Here is a 23,952-nt window from a genome sequence, read left to right as displayed (position 1 = left end):
GGTAGGGTGATGGGTGGTGGGTAGGATGATGGGTGGTGGGTAGGATGATGGGTGGGTTATGGGTGGTGGGTAGGGTGATGGGTAGGATGAAGGGTAGGTGATAGGTAGGATGATGGGTGGGTGATAGGTAGGATGATGGGTGGTGGGTAGGATGATGGATGGGTTATGGGTAGGTGATGGGTGGGTGGTGGGTAGGATGATGGATGGGTGGTGGGTAGGATGATGAGTGGGTGATGGGTAGGATGATGGGTGGGTGATAGGTAGGATGGGTGGTGGGTAGGATGATGGATGGGTTATGGGTAGGTGATAGGTGGGTGGTGGGTAGGATGATGGGTGGGTGATGGGTAGGTGATGGGTGGGGTGATGGGTGGTGGGTAGGATGATGGGTGGGTGATGGGTGGTGGGTAGGATGATGAGTGGGTGATGGGTAGGATGATGGGTGGTGGGTAGGGTGATGGGTGGGTAGGATGATGGGTGGGTTATGGGTAGGATGAGTGGGTGATGGGTAGGATGGGTGGTGGGTAGGATGGGTGGGTGATAGGTGGTGGGTAGGATGGGTGGGTGAGGGGTAGGATGATGGGTAGGATGATGGGTGGGTGATGGGTAGGATGGGTGGGGTGATGGGTGGGTGGGTGATGGGTAGGATGTGTGGGGTGATGGGTGGTTGAGGTGATCGGTATTATGCCTTGTTCTTCATATGTTGGGTTAGTGATGGGTGGGGTGATTATTACTCTAAAGGAGCGCTAAACCCATAGGGATTATACAGCACCTGTGGATTATTATTATTATAATCATGGGGAAGGGCTAAACCCATAGGATTATACAGTACCTGGGGGGTTTGTGGAAGGTATTCAGGCTTAATTCAGGGAACTGGAGCACAGATCCAATTCCCTAGATTAAGAGCCCCTCACCAGCATCAAGGAACTTCCTTTGAGGGGAGGCCTCGCTGACAGTGCTTCACTTTACAGCATTCCGCTAATACATCAGTTTTCAGTTAAACCCATTCTTCATTTATTCAGACTTCCTATAATAAATACATTCACCACTCACTATAAGCTAGGGATGAAAATATTTTCAGGTAAGTAACGTGTGTACTGTATATGCATTTTTTATGCCTAGCTCTGTTGCTCACTTAATAAATGACAGTGTAAACATGTCATCAGGCTTTTATATGCATTGAAAAGTGAAAAAAGGCTATGGTTCACATTACAGTAGTAGCCCAGAACCTAACCTGCTGTAAAAGGGGGGACTTCCTGTATACAGCTAGGTCTTGATTAGTGTGAATAACAAAACCCATGTAGTGAACATGTTATTAAAATTATAAGTAATTTTTGCACATGATTTGAAAAGTTTGGGGAAAACTAGCATTAATTAATTTTGCACTGTTTGAGCTTGCACTAATCGATACATGGGTGTAGTTATTCATTCATCCATTGCCTCACAAGAAGTGTGCTAACATCAAAGTTGAGATGACCCTCCCAACTGCACTATCCTCACCCCTCCTTCAGAGTGCAGGCACTGTACTTCCCACCTCCAAGACTTAAAACTCTTGGTAACACGGGGATAATGTGCATTTTGAAAAAAACATATATTTTGGAAATCAACTGAGGTAAAATTAAAACAGTTGTATTACTTCAAATTTATTTAAGACAACCCATTCAATATCAACTGTATCCGTACCGGCAGCCTCCGGTGACTCTCAGAATGAAGGATGCATCGAGGGCTAGCAAGCACAGACCACTGTTTAGCTGAGGGTAATATCCTGCAAGACAAAGGAGAGTGGACTGGCAAGACGGGGCAGTACCAAGGGAAGGCTGAAGTCCTCCCATAATTTCCATCAATTCCCTCTAAACTCCTACATTGGTAATAACAAAAATACATAATCTCCATGGGGAGGTGCAAAAGAATCCTTCCTCCGTAAGCCATGCATATCATAAGAAGCGCCTAGTAATCCCTTCTCCTGTATAGCTTACATATAAAAGGAAAATCTTTTGCTTTTCAATTTAGGTCACCCTGCCTCAGTGGGAGATAGCCAGTGCATTGAAAAAAAAAAAAAATAATTAAATCACAGACTGGGTGGTGCTTGAACTCATGACAGATGAATCCTAAAACTCTGTGACTTGTCTGTAATCATATTATAGTCTCTCCTCACTTAGCAACATATTCGTTTACTGACGACTTGGACTTACAATGGGCTCTCTGACCAGTATGCATACCTAAATAATGTATATTAGAGCTGATTTCCTCTATTCTGTTGATTACAATATACAGTACACTACTGTATAAACATTTAAAAATATACTAAAAACGATATAAATAGCGCAAAGTGACATTAAAACAATATCAAAGATGGTTGACACAAACCTACCACCATTATAGTATGCTCCTTGCTCAGTGACAAATTTGTTTACCAACGTGGTTTTTAGGAACGGTACTCTATCGTTACGTGAGGAGAGGCCGTATTACAATTTCCTGAGTCATAACTTAATAATAATAAACACTAAACTGATACACAAGTAATCCACACTTAGGAGACTGCAACTTATGACAGTTTCAGGCCAACCTGGACCATTAAAGTCACACAGTCATTCAGTGATATACTGTATAGTATTAGTTTTATTGTTTGCCATATTCCACAGTTGAAAATTAGCAGTGAGGGTTTATTTTATCACAGTTTTATCTCTTAAATGTTGCCATTATACAATACAGGAGGGCCCCACTTATACAGCAGGTTAGGTTCCAAGCTATGTAGCCCGGAACCTAACTTACTGTATAAGTGGGGCTGAGGATGATAGGCTGTGGATAGTTTCTGATAAATTCATAGCCTAGTTAAAGCTTCTCTGAATGATTTTGCTGTAAAATTAGTGCCCTGGACAGACTGGGAAATGCAAAAGTGGGAAATAAACTTAATGAGGGGCTTTAAGAATGGCAATATCCTGCTACTGTCTCCACAAAAGATTATTCCCACAGTCTTCATGACCTGAAAGTCTTGACCACATGAAAGCTTTTCATATTTTACAACTTTCTTCCCATGTTGGTAATTTATTATACTGTACAGTATAAACATTTAGTTTCTAGTTTTATTAAGGTTTAGAATGACATACAGCATCTATACATGTACTGTATATACAACACTTACAAAAATCTGACCAATTATTTTAGGAAAAATATAGTACAGTAGAGCCCCTGTATCCATGGATTTAGTTTCCATAGTTTCAGTTATGCATGGTTTACCATGGCCCAAAAATAACCCTTAATTTTGCTCAGTAATGGCCCCAAAGCATCAAAGTCTTGATGCTGGCAGTTCCTCAAAGTGTAAGAGAAACCATGAAGTGCTTCCCATCAGTGAAAATATGCTAATTCTAGACTTACTGTGTGTAATTTATCAATTAAACTTTATCAAAGATATATATGTAAATAAAAAATTACTTATATATAGGGTTGACAACTATCCGTGGTTATAGGTAGTAGGTTGGTAGACAGCAGCCGCCCAGGGAGGTACTACCGTCCTGCCAAGTGAGTGTAAAACAGAAACCTGTAATTGTTTTACATGATGGTAGGATTGCTGGTATCTTTTTTTTTGTCTCATAAACATGCAAGATTTCAGGTACATCTTGCTACTTCTACTTACACTTAGGTCACACTACACATACATGTACAAGCATATATATACATACCCCTCTTGGTTTTCTTTTATTTTCTTTCTAGTTCTTGTTCTTGTTTATTTCCCCTTATCTCCATGGGGAAGTGGAACAGAATTCTTCCTCCGTAAGCCATGCGTGTTGTAAGAGGCGACTAAAATGCCGGGAGTAAGGGCCTAGTAACCCCTTCTCCTGTATAAATTACTAAATTTAAAAAGAGAAACTTTCGTTTTTCTTTTTGGGCCGCCCTGCCTTGGTGGGATACGGCCGGTTTGTGGAAAAAAAAAAAAAAAAAAACTATCAGTGGTTTCGGGTATCCGTGGTAAATCTTGGAACCTATCCCCTGTGGATATGGGGGGACTACTCTATGTACAGTGGAACCTCAAAAATCGAACTGCTCCTAACACAACCAATTATGTAAGTGTATTTTTGTAAGTGCTTTTATAAGTGTATTTTTGAGGGTCTGAAATGGACTAATCTAATTTACATTATTCCTGATGGGAATAAATTCATTCGGTAAAGGCACTCGAACAGCCTTCTGGACCGAAGAAAGTTTGATATTTGAGGTTCCACTGTATTTCATTTTATATACTGTAGACCATACATATACAGTGCACACAGCTGAAAAACCAATCAATATATAGGAACATAAACCTGTAATTTAGGATATCCAAATACACAAATTCTTTGTACAGTATAAATGTATTTGACAAATACAATTCAATCTTCAGAGACACAATGTAATGTGTAGTGATGTTGCTACACTGATTCCTTCAGTATAAAGATAAACATTCAAATGTTCAACTCTTAGTGCATTTATATTCTCTAACATCGTTCAAAAAAATTAACAAGGAATAGTATAAAATCCTGCATTGCATGTCAGTCGACATATATTCTTTAAAGAATATGAAATTGCAAATCATTACTGAGGAAACCCCTCAAAATATGTAGATATTTGTTGCCCCTTCCTTGCAAACAATATCCAAGAGTTGTTAGATAAAAGGACACAAGTGCAAGTAATGTGATGTTATATTGTGGCAACCTTTCACTCTCCAGGAGCTTTGTCAAGCTGTAATGGCTTGACAAAGCTCCTGTAGAGCGAAAGGTTGCCACAATAAAACGTCACATTAGCTGCATCTGTGTCCACTTGCCTAACATTTTGTCAGTACTATTACCATTATTGCTATCCAAGAGTTCACTAACTCATCTCTTCTTTTTTTTACTAAAATTATATAAGGCAAAAAGCAAAGTGATACCATTTGCTCATTTTTGAAAACTTGACTTAAATTTTAGAGATACAAAATTTCAAAGTCAGGACACTCAAATACATATAACCTTTAAAAAAAAAAAAGAGATATTTGTTAAAATATCTCAGCTAAAATTAATTGATCAGGACTGGTCAGGCATTGTTAAGTAGTCTGTGTCACTCTCTAGCCATTTTAAGCTGAAATAAGGTCCGGAAGCAGCCCATCTCCCTAAAAGCATAAATATTATTAAATTTGTACTAATTTTGGTTTAAATCATCAGTACAACTGAAAATTAAGAGAAGTTAATGCATTTTATGAAATCAATTTTTCCTGATTAAAACACGTGATATACAAATCACCCGAACATAGGAAAGAGAAGCTTATGACAAAGTTCTGATCTGGTTATTTGTGCGTACGTATATTATTCCAGTCACCTTTTTGTTTTTGAAAACATGTGATACAGTAGCCTATATGTTTACAAGTCACTAGTAAGCCAGAGAGAACAACCATTATATTTGCACACATTATGCAGTAATGGTTCATTAAAAGCCATATTCTACACACTCAGCTGAGTGAATTTTCTGATAAAAATGCTACACTGTACGTGACAAGCAGTGAATTCTTTGCAATACTGCTGTGGCTTTTCACATTATTTAACATTATTTGCTACTACACAGTCTATTCAGAAAACCTGACCTACAATAGAACAGTAAATTTACTTAGTCGCTTAAAATAAAGAAATTCAGTACACAAATAACCCGAAGAAAGAAACTGATGACGACATTTCGGTCCGACCTGCACCATTAACTAGTCACACACAATTGGTCCCATGGGAGTCCAATATGAGGCTTTGTACCTATATCCTCATGTTTAAGGATGTAAAAAAAATTTTTGTTTAAAGTGACAAGTGTAAAATATTTATAGCACACGATAAATAGTACCAAAAGAATCATTTTAAGCCTTACAGTACGATGAAATAAGAGCTATACCTCATTGGACTCAAAGACTGAGGTAGTTATCAGTGTCTGGAGGTCCTCTAAACGGTCAGTCTTGATTGCTTCTCTTATACTAGAGAAGAAGTCCATCCAGTGATGTAGGTTGTGCCTAGGGACAAATTATAATTACATTAACTACAAAGGTCAAATTATAAATACATTAGCTGCAAAGGTCAAATTATAAATATATTAGCTACAAAGGCCAAATTATAAATACATTAGGTACAAAGGCCAAATTATAAATACATTAGCTACAAAGGTCAAATTATAAATACATTAGCCGCAAGTTTCTAAGACAATTTATAAACACATTATGCATCTGAGAAAGATACTATGTTTGTAGAAAAACCTTCATTACCATCTTTTGCCCATGAAAACCTTTATGAAGTATGATTGTAATGTCTTAATATACGTTAGTAATAATGGTAGAACTTTTTTTTTTTTCAACAAGTCGGCTGTCTCCCACCGAGGCAGGGTGACCCAAAAAGAAAGAAAATCCCCCCCAAAAATACTGTCATCATCATTCAACACTTTCACCACACTCACACATAATCACTGTTTTTGCAGAGGTGCTCAGAACACAACAGTTTAGAAGCATATACGTATAGATACACAACATAGTAGAATTACTAAATTATTAAGAAAAACTTTTGCTTTTCTTTTTTAGGTCACCCTGCCTCGGTGGGATGTGGCCAGTGTCTTGAAAAATAAATGGTAGAGTTACTGATAAAATTTTAGGCAAAAGGACACAGACACAACTAATGCGATGTTTTTTTGTGGCAAAGTTTTGCTCTCCACCATAGCGGTTTTACAAAGCTCCTGGAGAGTGAAATGCTGCCAAACATAATAAAAGTTACTCTGCAAACATATGATAGTGTGGTTCTCACTACCTGTCAGCTTATGGCATTATTAAACTCCTGTAGCTGGGTTAGTAGCGCTCCCAGCTCATATACTGAGGTTCGTGGTTTGATCCCCAGTACAGGTGGAAACATTGGGTCGTGTTTCCTTAAGATGCCTTCTGTCCCTGTTCGCCTAGTAGTGAGTAGGTACCTGGGTGCTAGCCGACACACCTGAGGTACTCACGTGTGATGAGAGACAAACACAGAAGATACAACAAACTCACGTACATCATCAGCAAGACCGGTGCAAGCAATTCATTTGCGATGGTCAGGTGATGGACATACGCACGGGTGAAATTCTTGCAGGTATAGCATTCACATCCTTCTAACAACGGCTTCATCAGTGACACATTGCTGAAGATACATAACTTTGATAATAATAATGGGGAGACAGCAAAAACAAACATTAAAAAAAATATTTGCCTAAATTTACAGATATAAACAAACTTTTTATTTTTAATTTTAAAACTTAATGAAACATTATCATACACAGAAAAAACTGAGAAAACTTAGGAACAGGATGGGAAAGAGTACTGTGCCTTGTGGAACAGTTTTCTTCCCTGTGGCAGCCTCTGACTTAACTCTGTTTACCATTACTCTGTGTTCTGTTGGTTAGACAGTCGAAGATCCATCTGCCCACTTTTAGAGTTACTCCTTTAGCAAGTATTTTGTGCACTTTTTTATTGCATATTTTGATGTTTTAGACTCATTTGATGTGGTTTTTCATATATTTGAACTTTTTGTATAATTCTTAACTTTAAGTAGCTAAATATTGTGAAAATATTAATAGTGAAGAACAGGTAGATGAAATTATTTAGGGATGGGATTATACCAAATGTTTGACCAACACACATCAAAATTAGCATCAAAATTAGCTAATACCCATACTTTGGCACATCCCTAATTTTATTTATTTAATTAATAAAAAAGTTCTAAGCCCAATGGTATCAAACAGCATTGAAATTTGGATGAATAAGGAAATATCCTTACCAGTTTAACCAAAAAAATACTGAACTTTTCATCAAATATTTGTTTGCTAGACAATATTTACTCCTAACACAATACACAATACAAAGTTAACTTAACACAATACACAGTTAACCTAACATAATTCACAGTTACCCTAATGAACCTAAGATAGTACAAAGTTAACCTAACACAATTAACCTAACAAAATACACAGTTACCCTAACACAATACATGCAATCTTTTCACTACATAAAGGTAACAATGCTTCAATAGGGAGCGACTGACAGAAGCATGTTCACAGCAACAATGCGTCGGATATAGAGCAGTAAACACGTGATGAAGGAATCACACACGTGGACAAACAGGAAATAGCAGAGCTAACACATGTCCAGATAAACGAAAGCTAATGTCTTCCACGAGCCTAAACACATAATTCAGTCAATGATCCTTTTTTTTTTTTTTTTTGACAGCAGCCATTGTCTGCCTAGAAAGTGACCCATCCATCAATGCTCATGCTCTTCCACTTAAATAAACAAGTCAAATATAGATATAGAAACTTTCTATCATTTCTGTTTGTCCTGGACAATAATAATAGTGTGTGTTGATAATTTCAGTAGACGAACCAAGATGTCGTCCTTCTAATCAACGCATCTCTAACTTGCAGGTTAGTTGCGAATTATTGCAGCCACGGTATTAAGACTTTTTCTTCCAAGATCTCAACTCTTCATTGCTATTACAACAAATAATTTTTATTTATTTTTTTATTAACACATTGGCTGTTTCCCACCGAGGCAGGGTTTCCCCCAAAAAAGAAGAAACGCTTTCATCATTATCCACTCAATCACTCCACAAAATTTGACCCCACCTTTTATTCTTCATGTTTATTTCATATGGAGATGATAACTCCTCGTCTTCAGACTCCCTAATCTTGTTATCTTGTCTTGGAACCTCTTCTTCCGCCTTTGCCTTTGGACTGTCTTCAGATACCTTTAATTTTTTATTCTGATGTTCTAAACAGCTGCCTTTGGAATATGCTCCATCGTTTTGTCTTCTGAAAAATACAAAATAAGGTCTTTATCTGCCTAAATATAGTACATTATCTCAATTGCACAGTACATTATTATTATATTCATGGGGAAAATCTAAATTAATAGGGATCATGCACACCACATCTGGAGGGTGGGAGGTGGTAATAATAATAAATAATAATAATAATGATAATAATAATAAACTCCATGGGGAAGTGGAACAGAATTCTTCCTCCGTAAGCCGTGCGTGTCGTAAGAGGTGACTAAAATGCCAGGAGCAAGGTGCTAGTAACCCCTTCTCCTGTATATATTACTAAATTTAAAATGAGAAACTTTCTTTTTACATCCCCCTGCCTTGGTGGGATGTGGCCAGTTCACTGAAAAAAAAAAAAAAAAAAAAAAAATTTTTTTTCTTCTTGTTTTGGGTGACCCTGCCTTGGTAGGAGATGGATGATGTGTTAAAGAACAATAATTATATAAATGTATCTCTTTTCTGTAATATACAAGTAATGTAGTTTACATGTAATAAAATATTGTTAGACACACATGAAAGCCACTAACATTTCAGGCAGACAAGTATACTAATCCTTCAAGACTACTAAAGAACTAGACATGAGTTATTAAATAGGAGTTTTTAAATGGACAGCAACAAGAGGTAGCTAAATGTATAATAGCGAAATTTTAAGTATGTATTAACACTTCGAACTGATTCAGTGTTCTTCCGTTAAGTGGAATTTCTTTAACGGTTTCATATTGATGGTGAAGATACAGGAAGTTAGTTTCAGTAGATATATAATGGAACAAGATGAGTAAAGTAACTAATTTTCTATGGGAGTTTGATCTAGCTCCAGTCAAGGCTCTTAAAAAATAAAAAAAAAAAAAAACCAGTACAGCATATGTGTGACTACTCTTATGACTATGTTACTGTATTATGGTATCTAACACCTTGTTTTCTTTTTCTCAACACGTTGGCCATCTCCCACAGAGGCAGGTGACCCAAAAACAAAACACTTTCACCATCATTCAAACATAATCACTGTCTTTGCAGAGGCACCCTGATATGACAATTTAGATATCACTCCAAATGGCCAATATCCCTAACACCTTCTTCTGTATAAATTACTAAATGTAAACAGAAGAAAAGTTTCTTCTTTTTTTGAGTCATTCTGCCTCGATTGAAGACAGCCAGTGTTGAATAATAACACAAAAATATAATTATGGTATTCGCATTTTTTTACTCACTTTCCTCTGCCTCTGACTTGTTATATTTATTAAATCCTTATCCTGCATTAAAATAATTACTCTACTTTTCCAAATTCTTATCCCGCATTAAAGGTTTCCTCTATAGAGTTTTAAATACATTGGCCACCCCCTAGTAAAGCAGGGTGACCCCAATAAAGAAGAAATACATTCAGCATAATTTGTCCGATTGCTGTCTTACCGGAATCGTGCTAACATCACAATTCAGACGGCCCTCCAAATTGTAACATGCTCACCCATCCTCCAGAGTGCAGGCACTGTACTTCCCACCTCCAGAACTACAACATCCCCACCCATCCTCCAGAGTGCAGGCACTGTACTTCCCACCTCCAGAACTACAACATCCCCACCCATCCTCCAGAGTGCAGGCACTGTACTTCCCACCTCCAGAACTACAACATCCCCACCCCTCCTCCAGAATGCAGGCACTGTACAACTAACCTATTTAATCTAAAGGGGAATGTAAGAGCTCCTCTTCTTTCCGTTACAAGGAAAGGGAATGTAGAATCAAAGATATCCACTCCAAGGTGTGCCAACTGGAGTACAGTTAAGGGATTCCACATCCCCGCTGTTTGACGGGGAAGCTCTGCAGCCAGGGGTTCCTGCTTGCAGTGGAAGCAAATATTAAAAACACAACAAAAACATTTTTTTTTTTTTTTTAGAAAAATACTGAGTATCTTTCAATATCGTTATTTGTTTCTAAGTAGCAATATTAATAATAATAATAGTAATGATAATACAGTGGAACCTCAAATATCGAACTTTCTTCGGTCCAGAAGGCTGTTTGAGTGCCTTTACCGAATGAATTTATTCCCATCAGGAATAATGTAAATTAGATTACTAGTCCATTTCAGACCCTCAAAAATACACTTATAAAAGCACTTACAAAAATACACTTACATAATTGGTTGTGTTGGGAGCAGTTCGATTTTTGAGGTTCCACTGTATGTACTGTAATAATAATAATAATAATAATAATAATGAATATACAAATGCTATTAAACCATATGAAGATTCAGGCTATTATTAAAGAAATTCATGAAAGATAGTAAACTCGTTTTTCTTCTTTGGGTTACCTTTCCTTTGTGGGAAATGGTCAATGTTTTACAGAGACATCATAAATCAAGTCTTAAGATAATCTCACAACAAAGGATTGAACAAAATTAATATTTACCATGTGAGAAATGCCACATTATGCAGAAACATACAGCAATGACTTACATAAAAATTAATCATGTTAACATCCTTTAGAAGTGCTAAATTTTGTTTAACTCGATGGCCGTCTACCGCCAAGGCAGGGTGACCCAAAAAAAAAGAAAAATCACTTACCATCATTCAATCAACTGCTGTCTTTCCAGAGGTGTGCTGATATCACACTCAAATTGCTCTCTGACTGCAACATCCCCACCCCTCTCCTTAAGAGTGCAGGGGGGCCCCTCCCTTACACCACTTTGCTTTACACCATTTCACTAATACAGCAATTTTCAATTATACCCATTCTTTATTTATTTATACTTCCTACAATAAATATATTCACCACTCACTAGAAGCAAAGGACAAAAATATTTTAAGGTAAGTAACCTGTGGAAGCATTACTAAAGTTAAAAAGAGAAACTTTTGCTTTTCTTTTTGTGCCACCCTGCCTCCGTGGGATATGGCCAGTTTGTTGAATGAAGTGGTAGTAGTAATGTGTGTACTGTATATGCATTTTTAAGGCCTAGCTCTATTGCTCACCTAATATATGATAATGTAAACATGTTGTGAGGCATTTATATGCATTTAAAAGTGAAAAAAGGCTGCCTGTACAGCAGGAGCCTGCCTGTACAGCAGGAGCCTGCCTGTACAGCAGTAGCCCGGAACCTAACCTGCTGTACAAGCGGAGCCTGCCTGTACAGCAGTAGCCCAGAACCTGACCTGCTGTACAAGCGGAGCTTGCCTGTACAGGCACTACTTTGTAACACATAATTTTACTCACACACATAAAGTGGGAGTTGTCACAGTTGCTCTTTGCTGATGACACTGCGCTCTTGGGAGATTCTGAAGAGAAGTTGCAGAGGTTGGTGGATGAATTTGGTAGGGTATGCAAAAGAAGAAGAAAAACTTTATAAAACTGGGATGCTTAAATGTGCGTGGATGTAGTGCGGATGACAAGAAACAGATGATTGCTGATGTTATGAATGAAAAGAAGTTGGATGTCCTGGCCCTAAGCAAAACAAACCTGAAGGGGGTAGGGAAGTTTCAGTGGGGGGAAATAAATGGGATTAAATCTGGAGTATCTGAGAGAGTTAGAGCAAAGGAAGGGGTAGCAGTAATGTTGAAGGATCAGTTATGGAAGGAGAAAAGAGAATATGAATGTGTAAATTCAAGAATTATGTGGATTAAAGTAAAGGTTGGATGCGAAAAGTGGGTCATAATAAGCATGCATGCACCTGGAGAAGAGAGGAATGTAGAGGAGAGAGAGAGATTTTGGGAGATGTTAAGTGAATGTATAGGAGCCTTTGAACCAAGTGAGAGAGTAATTGTGGTAGGGGACCTGAATGCTAAAGTAGGAGAAACTTTTAGAGAGGGTGTGGTAGGTAAGTTTGGGGTGCCAGGTGTAAATGATAATGGGAGCCCTTTGATTGAACTTTGTATAGAAAGAGGTTTAGTTATAGGTAATACATATTTTAAGAAAAAGAGGATAAATAAGTATACAAGATATGATGTAGGGCGAAATGACAGTAGTTTGCTGGATTATATATTGGTAGATAAAAGACTGTTGAGTAGACTTCAGGATGTACATGTTTATAGAGGGGCCACAGATATATCAGATGACTTTCTAGTTGTAGCTACACTGAGAGTAAAAGGTAGATGGGATACAAGGAGAATAGAAGCATCAGGGAAGAGAGAGGTGAAGGTTTATAAACTAAAAGAGGAGGCAGTTAGGGTAAGATATAAACAGCTATTGGAGGATAGATGGGCTAGTGAGAGCATAGGCAATGGGGTCGAAGAGGTATGGGGTAAGTTTAAAAATGTAATGTTAGAGTGTTCAGCAGAAGTTTGTGGTTACAGGAAAGTGGGTGTGGGAGGAAAGAGGAGCGATTGGTGGAATGATGATGTAAAGAGAGTAGTAAGGGAGAAAAAGTTAGCATATGAGAAGTTTTTACAAAGTAGAAGTGATGCAAGGAGGGAAGAGTATATGGAGAAAAAGAGAGAGGTTAAGAGAGTGGTGAAGCAATGTAAAAAGAGAGCAAATGAGAGAGTGGGTGAGATGTTATCAACAAATTTTGTTGAAAATAAGAAAAAGTTTTGGAGTGAGATTAACAAGTTAAGAAAGCCTAGAGAACAAATGGATTTGTCAGTTAAAAATAGGAGAGGAGAGTTATTAAATGGAGAGTTAGAGGTATTGGGAAGATGGAGGGAATATTTTGAGGAATTGTTAAATGTTGATGAAGATAGGGAAGCTGTGATTTCGTGTATAGGGCAAGGAGGAATAACATCTTGTAGGAGTGAGGAAGAGCCAGTTGTGAGTGTGAGGGAAGTTCGTGAGGCAGTAGGTAAAATGAAAGGGGGTAAGGCAGCCGGGATTGATGGGATAAAGATAGAAATGTTAAAAGCAGGTGGGGATATAGTTTTGGAGTGGTTGGTGCAATTATTTAATAAATGCATGGAAGAGGGTAAGGTACCTAGGGATTGGCAGAGAGCATGCATAGTTCCTTTGTATAAAGGCAAAGGGGACAAAAGATAGTGCAAAAATTATAGGGGGATAAGTCTGTTGAGTATACCTGGTAAAGTGTATGGTAGAGTTATTATTGGAAGAATTAAGAGTAAGACGGAGAATAGGATAGCAGATGAACAAGGAGGCTTTAGGAAAGGTAGGGGGTGTGTGGACCAGGTGTTTACAGTGAAACATATAAGTGAACAGTATTTAGATAAGGCTAAAGAGGTCTTTGTGGCATTTATGGATTTGGAAAAGGCGTATGACAGGGTGGATAGGGAGGCAATGTGGCAGATGTTGCAGGTGTATGGTATAGGAGGTAGGTTACTGAAAGCAGTGAAGAGTTTTTACGAGGATAGTGAAGCTCAAGTTAGAGTATGTAGGAAAGAGGGAAATTATTTCCCAGTAAAAGTAGGCCTTAGAAAAGGATGTGTGATGTCACCGTGGTTGTTTAATATATTTATAGAGTAGAAGTAGAAGTGATGCAAGGAGGGAAGAGTATATGGAGAAAAAGAGAGAAGTTAAGAGAGTGGTGAAGCAATGTAAAAAGAGAGCAAATGAGAGAGTGGGTGAGATGTTATCAACAAATTTTGTTGAAAATAAGAAAAAGTTTTGGAGTGAGATTAACAAGTTAAGAAAGCCTAGAGAACAAATGGATTTGTCAGTTAAAAATAGGAGAGGAGAGTTATTAAATGGAGAGTTAGAGGTATTGGGAAGATGGAAGGAATATTTTGAGGAATTGTTAAATGTTGATGAAGATAGGGAAGCTGTGATTTCGTGTATAGGGCAAGGAGGAATAACATCTTGTAGGAGTGAGGAAGAGCCAGTTGTGAGTGTGGGGGAAGTTCGTGAGGCAGTAGGTAAAATGAAAGGGGGTAAGGCAGCCGGGATTGATGGAATAAAGATAGAAATGTTAAAGGCTTGGACTTCCAGCAGGCATGCGTGAGCGTGTTTGATAGGAGTGAATGGAGACAAATGGTTTTTAATACTTGACGTGCTGTTGGAGTGTGAGCAAAGTAACATTTATGAAGGGATTCAGGGAAACCGGCAGGCCGGACTTGAGTCCTGGAGATGGGAAGTACAGTGCCTGCACTCTGAAGGAGGGGTGTTAATGTTGCAGTTTAAAAACTGTAGTGTAAAGCACCCTTCTGGCAAGACAGTGATGGAGTGAATGATGGTGAAAGTTTTTCTTTTTCGGGCCACCCTGCCTTGGTGGGAATCGGCCGGTGTGATAATAAAAAAAAAGATGGGGATGTAAGAGAAGTAAATGCGAGGGTCTTGGCAAGAGACGTGGAGTTAAAAGATAAAGAATCACACACAAAGTGGGAGTTGTCACAGTTGCTCTTTGCTGATGACACTGTGCTCTTGGAAAACTCTGAAGAGAAGTTGCAGAGATTGGTGGATGAATTTGGTAGGGTATGCAAAAGAAGAAAATTAAAAGTGAATACAGGAAAGAGTAAGGTTATGAGGATAACAAAAAGATTAGGTGATGAAAGATTGGATATCAGATTGGAGGGAGAGAGTATGGAGGTGAATGTATTCAGATTATTATTATAATCAAAAAGAAGCGCTAAGCCACAAGGGCTATACAGCGCTGCGAATGTATTCAGATATTTGGGAGTGGACGTGTCAGCGGATGGGTCTATGAAAGATGAGGTGAATCATAGAACTGATGAGGGGAAAAGGGTGAGCGGTGCACTTAGGAGTCTGTGGAGACAAAGAACTTTGTCCTTGGAGGCAAAGAGGGGAATGCATGAGAGTATAGTTTTACCAACGCTCTTATATGGGTGTGAAGCATGGGTGATGAATGTTGCAGCGAGGAGAAGGCTGGAGGCAGTGGAGATGTCATGTCTGAGGGCAATGTGTGGTGTGAATATAATGCAGAGAATTCGTAGTTTGGAAGTTAGGAGGAGGTGCGGGATTGCCAAAACTGTTGTCCAGAGGGCTGAGGAAGGGTTGTTGAGGTGGTTCAGACATGTAGAGAGAATGGAGCGAAACAGAATGACTTCAAGAGTGTATCAGTCTGTAGTGGAAGGAAGGTGGGGTAGGGGTCGGTCTAGGAAAGGTTGGAGGGAGGAGGTAAAGGAGGTTTTGTGTGTGAGGGGCTTGGACTTCCAGCGGGCATGCGTGAGCGTGTTTGATAGGAGTGAATGGAGATAAATGGTTTTTAATACTTGACGTGGGGTGTTAATGTTGCAGTTTAAAAACTGTAGTGTAAAGCACCCTTCTGGCAAGACAGTGATGAAGTGAATGATGGTGAAAGTTTTTCTTTTTCGGGCCACCCTGCCTTGGTGGGAATCGGCCAGTGTGCTAATAAAAAAAAAAAATTTACTCACCAAAGATGCCTTAACAATGTTAGAAACATTCACAGGTTGAAGGTCCTCCACTTCAGGTCCATTAGTGTGAAGACCAACAATTGTGTAACCTGATATAGCAGACTTATCCACTGTAGTGCTCATCAAAGATTTAGACCAGCCATTTCTAGCTTTCTCACTCCGACCGCCTAGCAGAGGCGCAAATAATGCTGATCCCTTTAGTTTCTGTGAAAAATTAAAAATTATTGATTTTAAACAAAAATTTTCATTATGAATAAATGAATTTATACTTCCTGTGTTAGTAAATTTATTTAGGTACAGGTACACACAAGTACAATTATCATACACAGTTTAACTTATGTGTAGATTATCATAATTCAACCTTAAAGAAACAATCGTCTGCTTGTTGCACTATTTGTAAAGCCTAAATTTGTTTGTGCATCTTCAATATCCTTATATATAAGCAAATAACAATTATTACCATTGTAGTCTTAAGTTAGCCTTAAGCTTGATAGAAATGCTCTGCAGAGCTATGAGCTTTCAACGTGCACTTAAGTGTCCCTCATTTCTACGTAAACAATTTATCATGTTGAAATAAAAATAGTATTTGTATGAGCGTGTTAGATAGGAGTGAATGGAGACGAATGATACTTGGGACCTGACGAGTCCTGGAAATGGGAAGTACAATGCCTGCACTTTAAAGGAGGGGTTTGGGATATTGGCAGTTTGGAGGGATATGTTGTGTATCTTTATACGTATATGCTTCTAAACTGTTGTATTCTGAGCACCTCTGCAAAAGCAGTGATAATGTGTGAGTGTGGTGAAAGTGTTGAATGATGATGAAAGTATTTTCTTTTTGGGGATTTTCTTTCTTTTTTTTGGGTCACCCTGCCTCGGTGGGAAACGACCGACTTGTTAAAAAAAAAAAAAAAAAAAAATTATATAAAGTCAAAGTGATTTATTTCCATTGAGATTCTTGAGTCTTGGAGTATGATTTTATACATTATAGGGAAAAATGTGTGAGGAACTTACATATTCAGGAGAGATAAGACAGGGTAAACTGAAGAGCAATGCTGCAAATACAATGAGCAGCAGTGAAGTTGTTGAAAGCTGTGAAGTGTATTGAACGAGATTATTGTTATTATTGTGTACTATGTTCATCCGCCGTGGGGAAGTGGAGAAGAATAGTTCCTCTGTAAGTCATGTGTGTCATAAGAGGTGACTAAAATGCCAGAAGCAAGGGGCTAGTAACCCCTTCTCCTGTATCAATTACAATATTTAAAAAGGAAAACTTTCATTTTTCCTTTTAGGTCACCCTGCCTTGATGGGATACGGGCAGCTTGTTGAAAAAAAAAAAAGAGGAAGTTTATATAAATAAACTCACCCTTCTGCTAACATATCCAAAAAATCTGAGCAAACATGATTAAGCTCTATAAGCAAGAAGACAACACATCAGTACCTGGGAAGCTTTGTGCAGTGTTATGCACTGCTTTAGGTATTCCATTGATGATGTTGTGGAATTTAATATTCTCTTCTTAGATGAACCTATCCCTGGATCAGCATCATTCAGGGCCTCATACCAGTCTGGCTGCATAGCCTCCATCAAGTCCATGTACCTATTGGAAAGACAGTGAGTGAGAGGGATTTGAGCGAGACTTGCACTTGAGTTAACAGCGTTATCAAAGCTTATTCCATGGGTAACACTGATAAGGGGTTTGTGAATATTTTTTAGTGGGTTTGGGTTTGACAAGGACTTGCCAAATATGGACCAGTAGACCTGCTGCAGTGTTCCTCCTTTCTTATGTTCTTATATCCACAATTACGACAAATTTTGATGAATAAGTATACACAAAATTTTTCTAATCTTCTTTCAACACCGGCCGTATCCCACTGAGACAGGGTGACCCAAAAAGAAAAAGAAAAGTTTCTCTTCTTAAATTTAGTAACATATACAGGAGAAGGGGTCACTAGTTATTTTCTAATAGTCTGTTTAAATAATGTTATTACACACTCAAACATTAACGAAATTCCTTTTTGTGGCGGCCTCCTGCCAAACTAGTGGTTAGATTGTTAACCTGCCGGCCTGCAGTACAACTGGGTACGTCATCAAACCCAATGTGGGGACTGCTGAGCCGGCCTTAGAAACAGTATTTACCAGACCACCTTACGGTATACATCTACTGGTAGTAGAAAGTATTCACCTGACCACCTTATGGTGTATATCTACTGGTCTTAGAAGCAGTATTCACCTGACCACCTTACAGTATACATCTACTGGCAGTAGAGAGTATCAACCAGACCATCTTACAGTATACATCTACTGGCCTTGTAGAGAGTATTCACCAAACTACCTCATGGAGTACATTTGAAAGTGATGTCTAAGGACTCACTGCTGACTTCAGTCAACTGCGGGTCTTCTGGCTGCAGTTACTTGTCACTCGGATTCCTGCGGACTTCAGTTACCTGAGGGCTTCGCTTAGTCTGCTGGCTTTAGTTATTGTGGGCCTCAGGATTTGGTTACCTGTGGGCCTCAGGATTTGGTTACCTGTGGGCCTTTGGTTGTAGTTTTACTGGCCAGTTTTGCGGACTTCGACCTGCAGGCCTTGGCGAACTTTGCTGGCCTCCTGCTGATCTAAGGGAGTGTAGTTTTGGCTGTCTTCTGAAGAGAAAGACGCTATGCGGGTGACACAGCCGAGAAAGAGTGTTATAACACAGTAGAGATGGTGTGTGTGACGCAGAGACAAGGGTGTCAAGTGGACACAGTAGAGATGGTGTGTGTGACGCAGAGACAAGGGTGTCATGTGGACATGGTAAAGGAGTGTCGTGTGACACAGAGATAAGTGTGTCGTGTGACACGGAGAGAAGGAACATCATAACAAGGACAAGGGTGTCGTGTGACACAGAGAGAAAGAGCGTCATAACACAGACAAGGGTGTCGTGTGACATGGTAGAGAAAGTGTTATAATACTGAGAAAGGAGTGTAGTATAACTCCATGTAACTAGTGTTGTACAACTGAGTGTGAAACAGTAGTGTCAAGAACGTTGTACCCCTGTGTGGTAGGGTCATGATTATTATTATTATTATAATCAAAAAGAAGCGCTAAGCCACAAGGACTATACAGCGGTAGGGTCATGAGTTGATTATAATTTATTTTTTAAGAATTATTAATATATATATATTTGTACAAAGATGTTAATTATAATTTATTATTGCAGCATGTATATACGTATATGTACCAAAGATAATAGGTTTTTATCAGATGTTAATATATTAAAGATTATTTATTGCAGAATACCTACAGACCAAAGATTGCTTTTATATGATAGTAAAAATGATAAATTGTTTTATGTTTATTCAGTATCCCAAACTCTCATATTACTGCACTAGTATAAGGCCAACTAGTGTTTTTGTAATATACTTTTAAATTAAGACAGCAACTTACTTGTCAGCCGTGATGATCTGTCTGCCACCATATGTCCACAGAGACACACCTTTTTTATGATTGTATCCTTGAGGTGTTGCTTTGGCTGCATCTTGAACACTTACGCACACACTGTGACCCTCAAGAAATAAAAAAAAAAAGGAAAATGATAAGCAGATTTTACTGAGATTATACTCTCACAATTTACGTATAACTACACCACGGTAAACCAGTGATTTTATGGACTTTGGTTATAAGGAACAAAATCCAATGAGTCAATTCAGAAATAATGAACAAAATCCCTCAGTTAAAGAACTATCCATTATTGTCATGACAAAATAATCTCATCTTTTTCCACCACAATCACCAGCCACCTGTTTCCCCTTATTAGTCCAATAAATCAAAATTTATCATTGATTGCTTCACATAATAAATACCTTTCTACTGTATTTTTATCATATTGTATTTTTATTATAATTGTATCAAAACTGTAACCAAATGAAATATAACTCTAACTTCTGTAACTTCTATGTATGAATAATATAAATAAATATTTTATTTATATATTATTTTATTTACATGCACAATAAGAATTCACATCTATCCCATAATTGAGAGAGGAAACCAAGAAAACATCTCTGTCTGTTCTAATGCAGGTCAGACTGTCTAAGTTTTCCTCTACAAATTGTAATGCGACTTTTATTCTTCATGTAGAGCAAGTTTCGGGTAAAATACACAAATAACCTGCACGTAGGAGAGAGAAGCTTCTTTCTCCTATGTGCGGGTTATTTGTTTATTGTTCCAGACATGGTACTGTGCCTTTTTGTTCTTCTTTTCAAGTGAATTATTCTTATAATCAAGGGGGAAGCACTAAACCCGCAGGATTATACAGCACCTGTGGGGGAGATGTGGAAGGTATTTGGGCTTAATTAAGGGAACTGGAGCACATCAGCATCAAGGAACCTCCCTTGAGGGGCTCTCAAGTAAAATATCACACTTAGGTCAATAAAATATTCCTGTGACCTTCAACCCCTAAAAATAATCAGATGTATTAATTTTTTATTAGCATTAAGCTTCCAGTCCCCGGGTATCATGACAAGATAACTTCAGTGGTAAAGAATTTGCCTCCACTCCATTTTAAACACTTACCTGAAGTGCAGAGAAGTGTGCAACTCCTTTCTTGTAATTCTGAAGCACCTGAACGTGGTCACAAAAATGCTGAGCCGGTACATGTAGTGGTGCATCCTTGTCCACCACAAGATGAAGAACATCCTGGAGAGTCGCACAACAGAATGTTTTATTTCATGGTAAAAGAGTGATCGACCCTCAGCTTAAAAGACTAACAGAGGGAGAGAGTGAGGGATGGAGGGATGGACAGTGGGAGGGAGGGACAGAGGGAGGGACAGAGGAATGGACAGAGGGAGGGAAGGATGGAGGAAGGGAGGGAGGGAGGGAGGGAAGGATGGAGGACGGGAGGGAGGGAGGGAGGGAGGGATGGACGGAGGGAGGGATGGACAGAGGGATGGACAGAGGGATGGACAGAGGAACAGACAGAGGGAGGGAGGGACGGAGGGATGGAGGGACGGTGGGAGGGAGGGATGGGCGGTCAGAGGGAGGCACTCACAGAGGGGAAGTAGTCATAGCATGTTGGTGCACAGTAATGACATTTTCAATGCTGTGATTGTAATAACAATAGATAAATTCTACAACCAATAGACTTTATCCGATATTACACTAGTGTACTGTATAATAAAGTGAAAGACAGACCATACAGCACCTGTGGAATGGTAGGGGTTGGGGGATAGTCAGATTTGATCCAAGAAATGGGAGGGTAGCTCTGACATCTTGGATCTAGAGCCCTTCATCAGGTAAAGTCTACAGTCTTAATTTTCAAATTTTTAATAATGAATGGTGTAAGTTTTATTATATATAAGTTTGACTAAAATGTGCATACTATGGCTTCTCAAATTAATGTATATTTTTGTACAATGACTTGCATAAAAAATATATATGATTACACTATTATTATTATTATTATTATTATTACATTATGAATTTTATGATTATTATTATTATTACACCATCATTAATTTTATTATAGTTTTTACTATTATTATTATTATTATTATAATAGCTTTGATATGACTTTCAAGGCCTGATTTAAGGTTTTAATTTCTGTGTTCATATACGAGTGGTCGCAGATTAAGGTTGCAGTGACCTGGGTAAGATGAGGAGCACTGCCTCCCACCGTTGAAACCAGCACCATGGGTGTTTCGTGAACGGCGCCAGGCTGACTCTGCAAGCCCGTCAGCCTCCCGATGCGACCGCCTCCCTTGCTGATGTACTCAATTGCAAACTTCATGGCCGAAATGCGTCTCCGCTCAATGCCGACTCCTGGAAAATTAACTTAGTCAGCTATGAACCTCATCTGCGGTGTAAGCTGTTGTACATGCGAGTGAACCGGTGCAACAGATGCACTTTTTCAACTATGTACGTATTTGCAAAAATAGCTTACAGAATCAGCTCTCATATATTATTATTATTATTATTATTATTATTATTTTTATTTTTATGAGTATGAATATTATTATCATATCTAAGCACTAAACCCACAAGGGTCATAAAACTGTCTTATAGACCTCCTCTACATAGTGCATTTTTTCATAAATGCGACTGAATAAGTACATTGAAAATTGAACAGCGTCTGGAAAAGCAATTGTATTACGCTCCGCCCAATTTTCCACGCACCTTTCAACTGTGTGTTTACCTGGAGTTTACCTGGAGAGAGTTCTGGGGGTCAACGCCCCCATGGCCCGGTCTGTGACCAGGCCTCCTGGTGTAGGAAAAACTGCATTGTATAGAGCAGCCTTATAAGAAAACTAACATAACTTTTATCATTATGATTATTATTATTAATACATTATCATTGTTATTATTACATTTTCATTATATTACAGTACTATTATTATTACATTACTGTTATTATTACAGTATTATTACATTTAGAAGCCCTAAACTCATGGGGTCATACAACACTTGGAGAATGGGAGGCAATCAACTTTGATCCGAGGAAGGGGAGGACACATCTAATTCCTTGGATCAAGAGTCCTCACTGGCATCAAGGCAATCCCTTGGAAGGTTAGAGGGGCCACACAGCGTTACTCTGTGATCTAGGGGAAAGAGCTAAACCCGTATGGGAAAGTGGGAAGCAATCAGGTTCGATCGAAGGGAGAGAAACGGATCAAAATCCTCGCATCAAGAGCCCCTCACCGGCATGGTGGAGGCTGGGCAGCGTCTAGGAAATGGTAGGTAATTCTAATTCTAATTCTAAGCAAGTGGAGTGTATGAGAAGATGTGGCTGCTCCAGCTCCTCGGATCACGAGCTCTTCAGTGGCATCAAGGCACTGACCGTGGAGGAAGAAATTACAATCTTAATGATCCTCGAGTAGCAGCGGCTGCCACTCTGTTATTGTTGGGTTGAAGGGTTGTCGAGGACCGTAACACGCATGACCGTACGTTTAAGGGCCAATACGGCTTCTGGCTGATGGTTTAAATATATAATAATATAATATCTTTATTTATACAAGTACATAAACAAGGTATACAGATCATTACTGACATCACTGACACACTGATATATAGAAAGCTACTTATTATGCAGAGCATTTAGGGTAAATTAGGTTCATCAGAGTGGTCCATCTTAATGTTGTCCACCTTAGTGTGGTCCAATTTAGTGTGGTCCACCTTTGTGTGGTCCATCTTAGTGTGGTCTACCTTAGTGTGATCTCGTGGCCTGGTGGCTAAAGCTCTCGCTTCACACGGCGAGATCCTGGGTTCGATTTCCTGAGAGGGTAGAAACATTGGACGTATTTCCTTACACCGGTTGTCTATGTTCAGTCATCAGTAAAATAGGTACCTGGGTGTTAGTGGACTGGTGTGGGGCGCATCCTGGGACAAAACTGACCTAATTTGCCCGAAATGCTCAGCATAACAAGCATCTTTCTATACAGTAGTATGTCACTGATGTCAGCTAGGGCCTGTGTGGAAAATACTGTATATATTTTCCAGAAATACGGTAGTTATATGTAAATAGATGGCCATACTGTATTTAATAAAAATTATGTTATAAAAAAAATGGGAAACTGCGCCTGGGCAGAAGACTCGCCATTGTTGTTTGAATTGAGTAACAAACATTAGTGAATATTGGGAAGAATTTTCGTGCTCTAGAGGTAAAATTGGGCTGACACCTCTCAAATAGGAGCCGAAATTGTTGGATGTGCATTCCTGCATAACTTGAGATATCAGACGACTGAACAAGACAGCTCCAGGAACCTCAGATAAGTTTGTTTACGTTTGTAACTCTGGCCAGTGTTATTTTCATAGATAGACAGTGAAGTTTTCTGAGTATGATACACCTTAATCTCCAGTCAAATTGGAGAGCGATATTAATATATTCTCCTTCTGTTATGTAAATTGTAT

At 38.7% G+C, this 23,952-nt stretch overlaps 1 protein-coding gene across 9 annotated transcripts; it reads right to left on the bottom strand.

Annotated features, from left to right (window-relative positions):
- Positions 1-1,643: 1,643 nt before the first annotated feature.
- LOC128698566 (queuine tRNA-ribosyltransferase accessory subunit 2) lies at positions 1,644-23,003 on the bottom strand. 9 transcript variants are annotated; one of them, XM_053790849.2, is made up of 12 exons: positions 22,744-22,967; positions 22,241-22,306; positions 21,692-21,867; positions 20,623-20,745; positions 19,495-19,613; positions 17,511-17,667; positions 16,073-16,276; positions 10,481-10,644; positions 8,617-8,802; positions 7,011-7,136; positions 5,878-5,992; positions 4,325-5,744 (listed from the first exon to the last, which is right to left on the bottom strand). In XM_053790849.2, exons 3-12 carry the CDS (start codon positions 21,833-21,835, stop codon positions 5,700-5,702), a joined length of 1,383 nt encoding a protein of 460 aa, XP_053646824.1. In that variant the 5' UTR covers positions 21,836-21,867; positions 22,241-22,306; positions 22,744-22,967; the 3' UTR covers positions 4,325-5,699. The 9 variants fall into 9 exon arrangements, with proteins under 9 accessions (XP_053646830.1, XP_053646824.1, XP_053646827.1 ...); XM_053790852.2 differs by having other exon boundaries at positions 22,883-22,958; XM_053790855.2 differs by lacking the exons at positions 4,325-5,744; positions 22,241-22,306 and adding an exon at positions 1,644-1,762 and having other exon boundaries at positions 22,744-22,966.
- Positions 23,004-23,952: the final 949 nt, after the last annotated feature.

This window comes from Cherax quadricarinatus, chromosome 88 (assembly GCF_038502225.1).
Source record: "Cherax quadricarinatus isolate ZL_2023a chromosome 88, ASM3850222v1, whole genome shotgun sequence".
Lineage (NCBI taxonomy): Eukaryota > Metazoa > Arthropoda > Malacostraca > Decapoda > Parastacidae > Cherax > Cherax quadricarinatus.
This window is presented reverse-complemented; position numbering and strand designations above follow the sequence as displayed.

Coding starts and splice junctions, on each gene's coding strand:
- LOC128698566 (XM_053790851.2), bottom strand. CDS start 21,835: ATGAAGTTTGCAATTGAGTACATCAGCAAGGGAGGCGGTCGCATCGGG. Junction 20,746..21,691: donor GTGCTCCTCATCTTACCCAG/GTCACTGCAACC, acceptor GCGACTCTCCAG/GATGTTCTTCATCTTGTGGT. Junction 7,137..8,616: donor ATAAACATGAAGAATAAAAG/GTGGGGTCAAAT, acceptor ATGTATCTTCAG/CAATGTGTCACTGATGAAGC.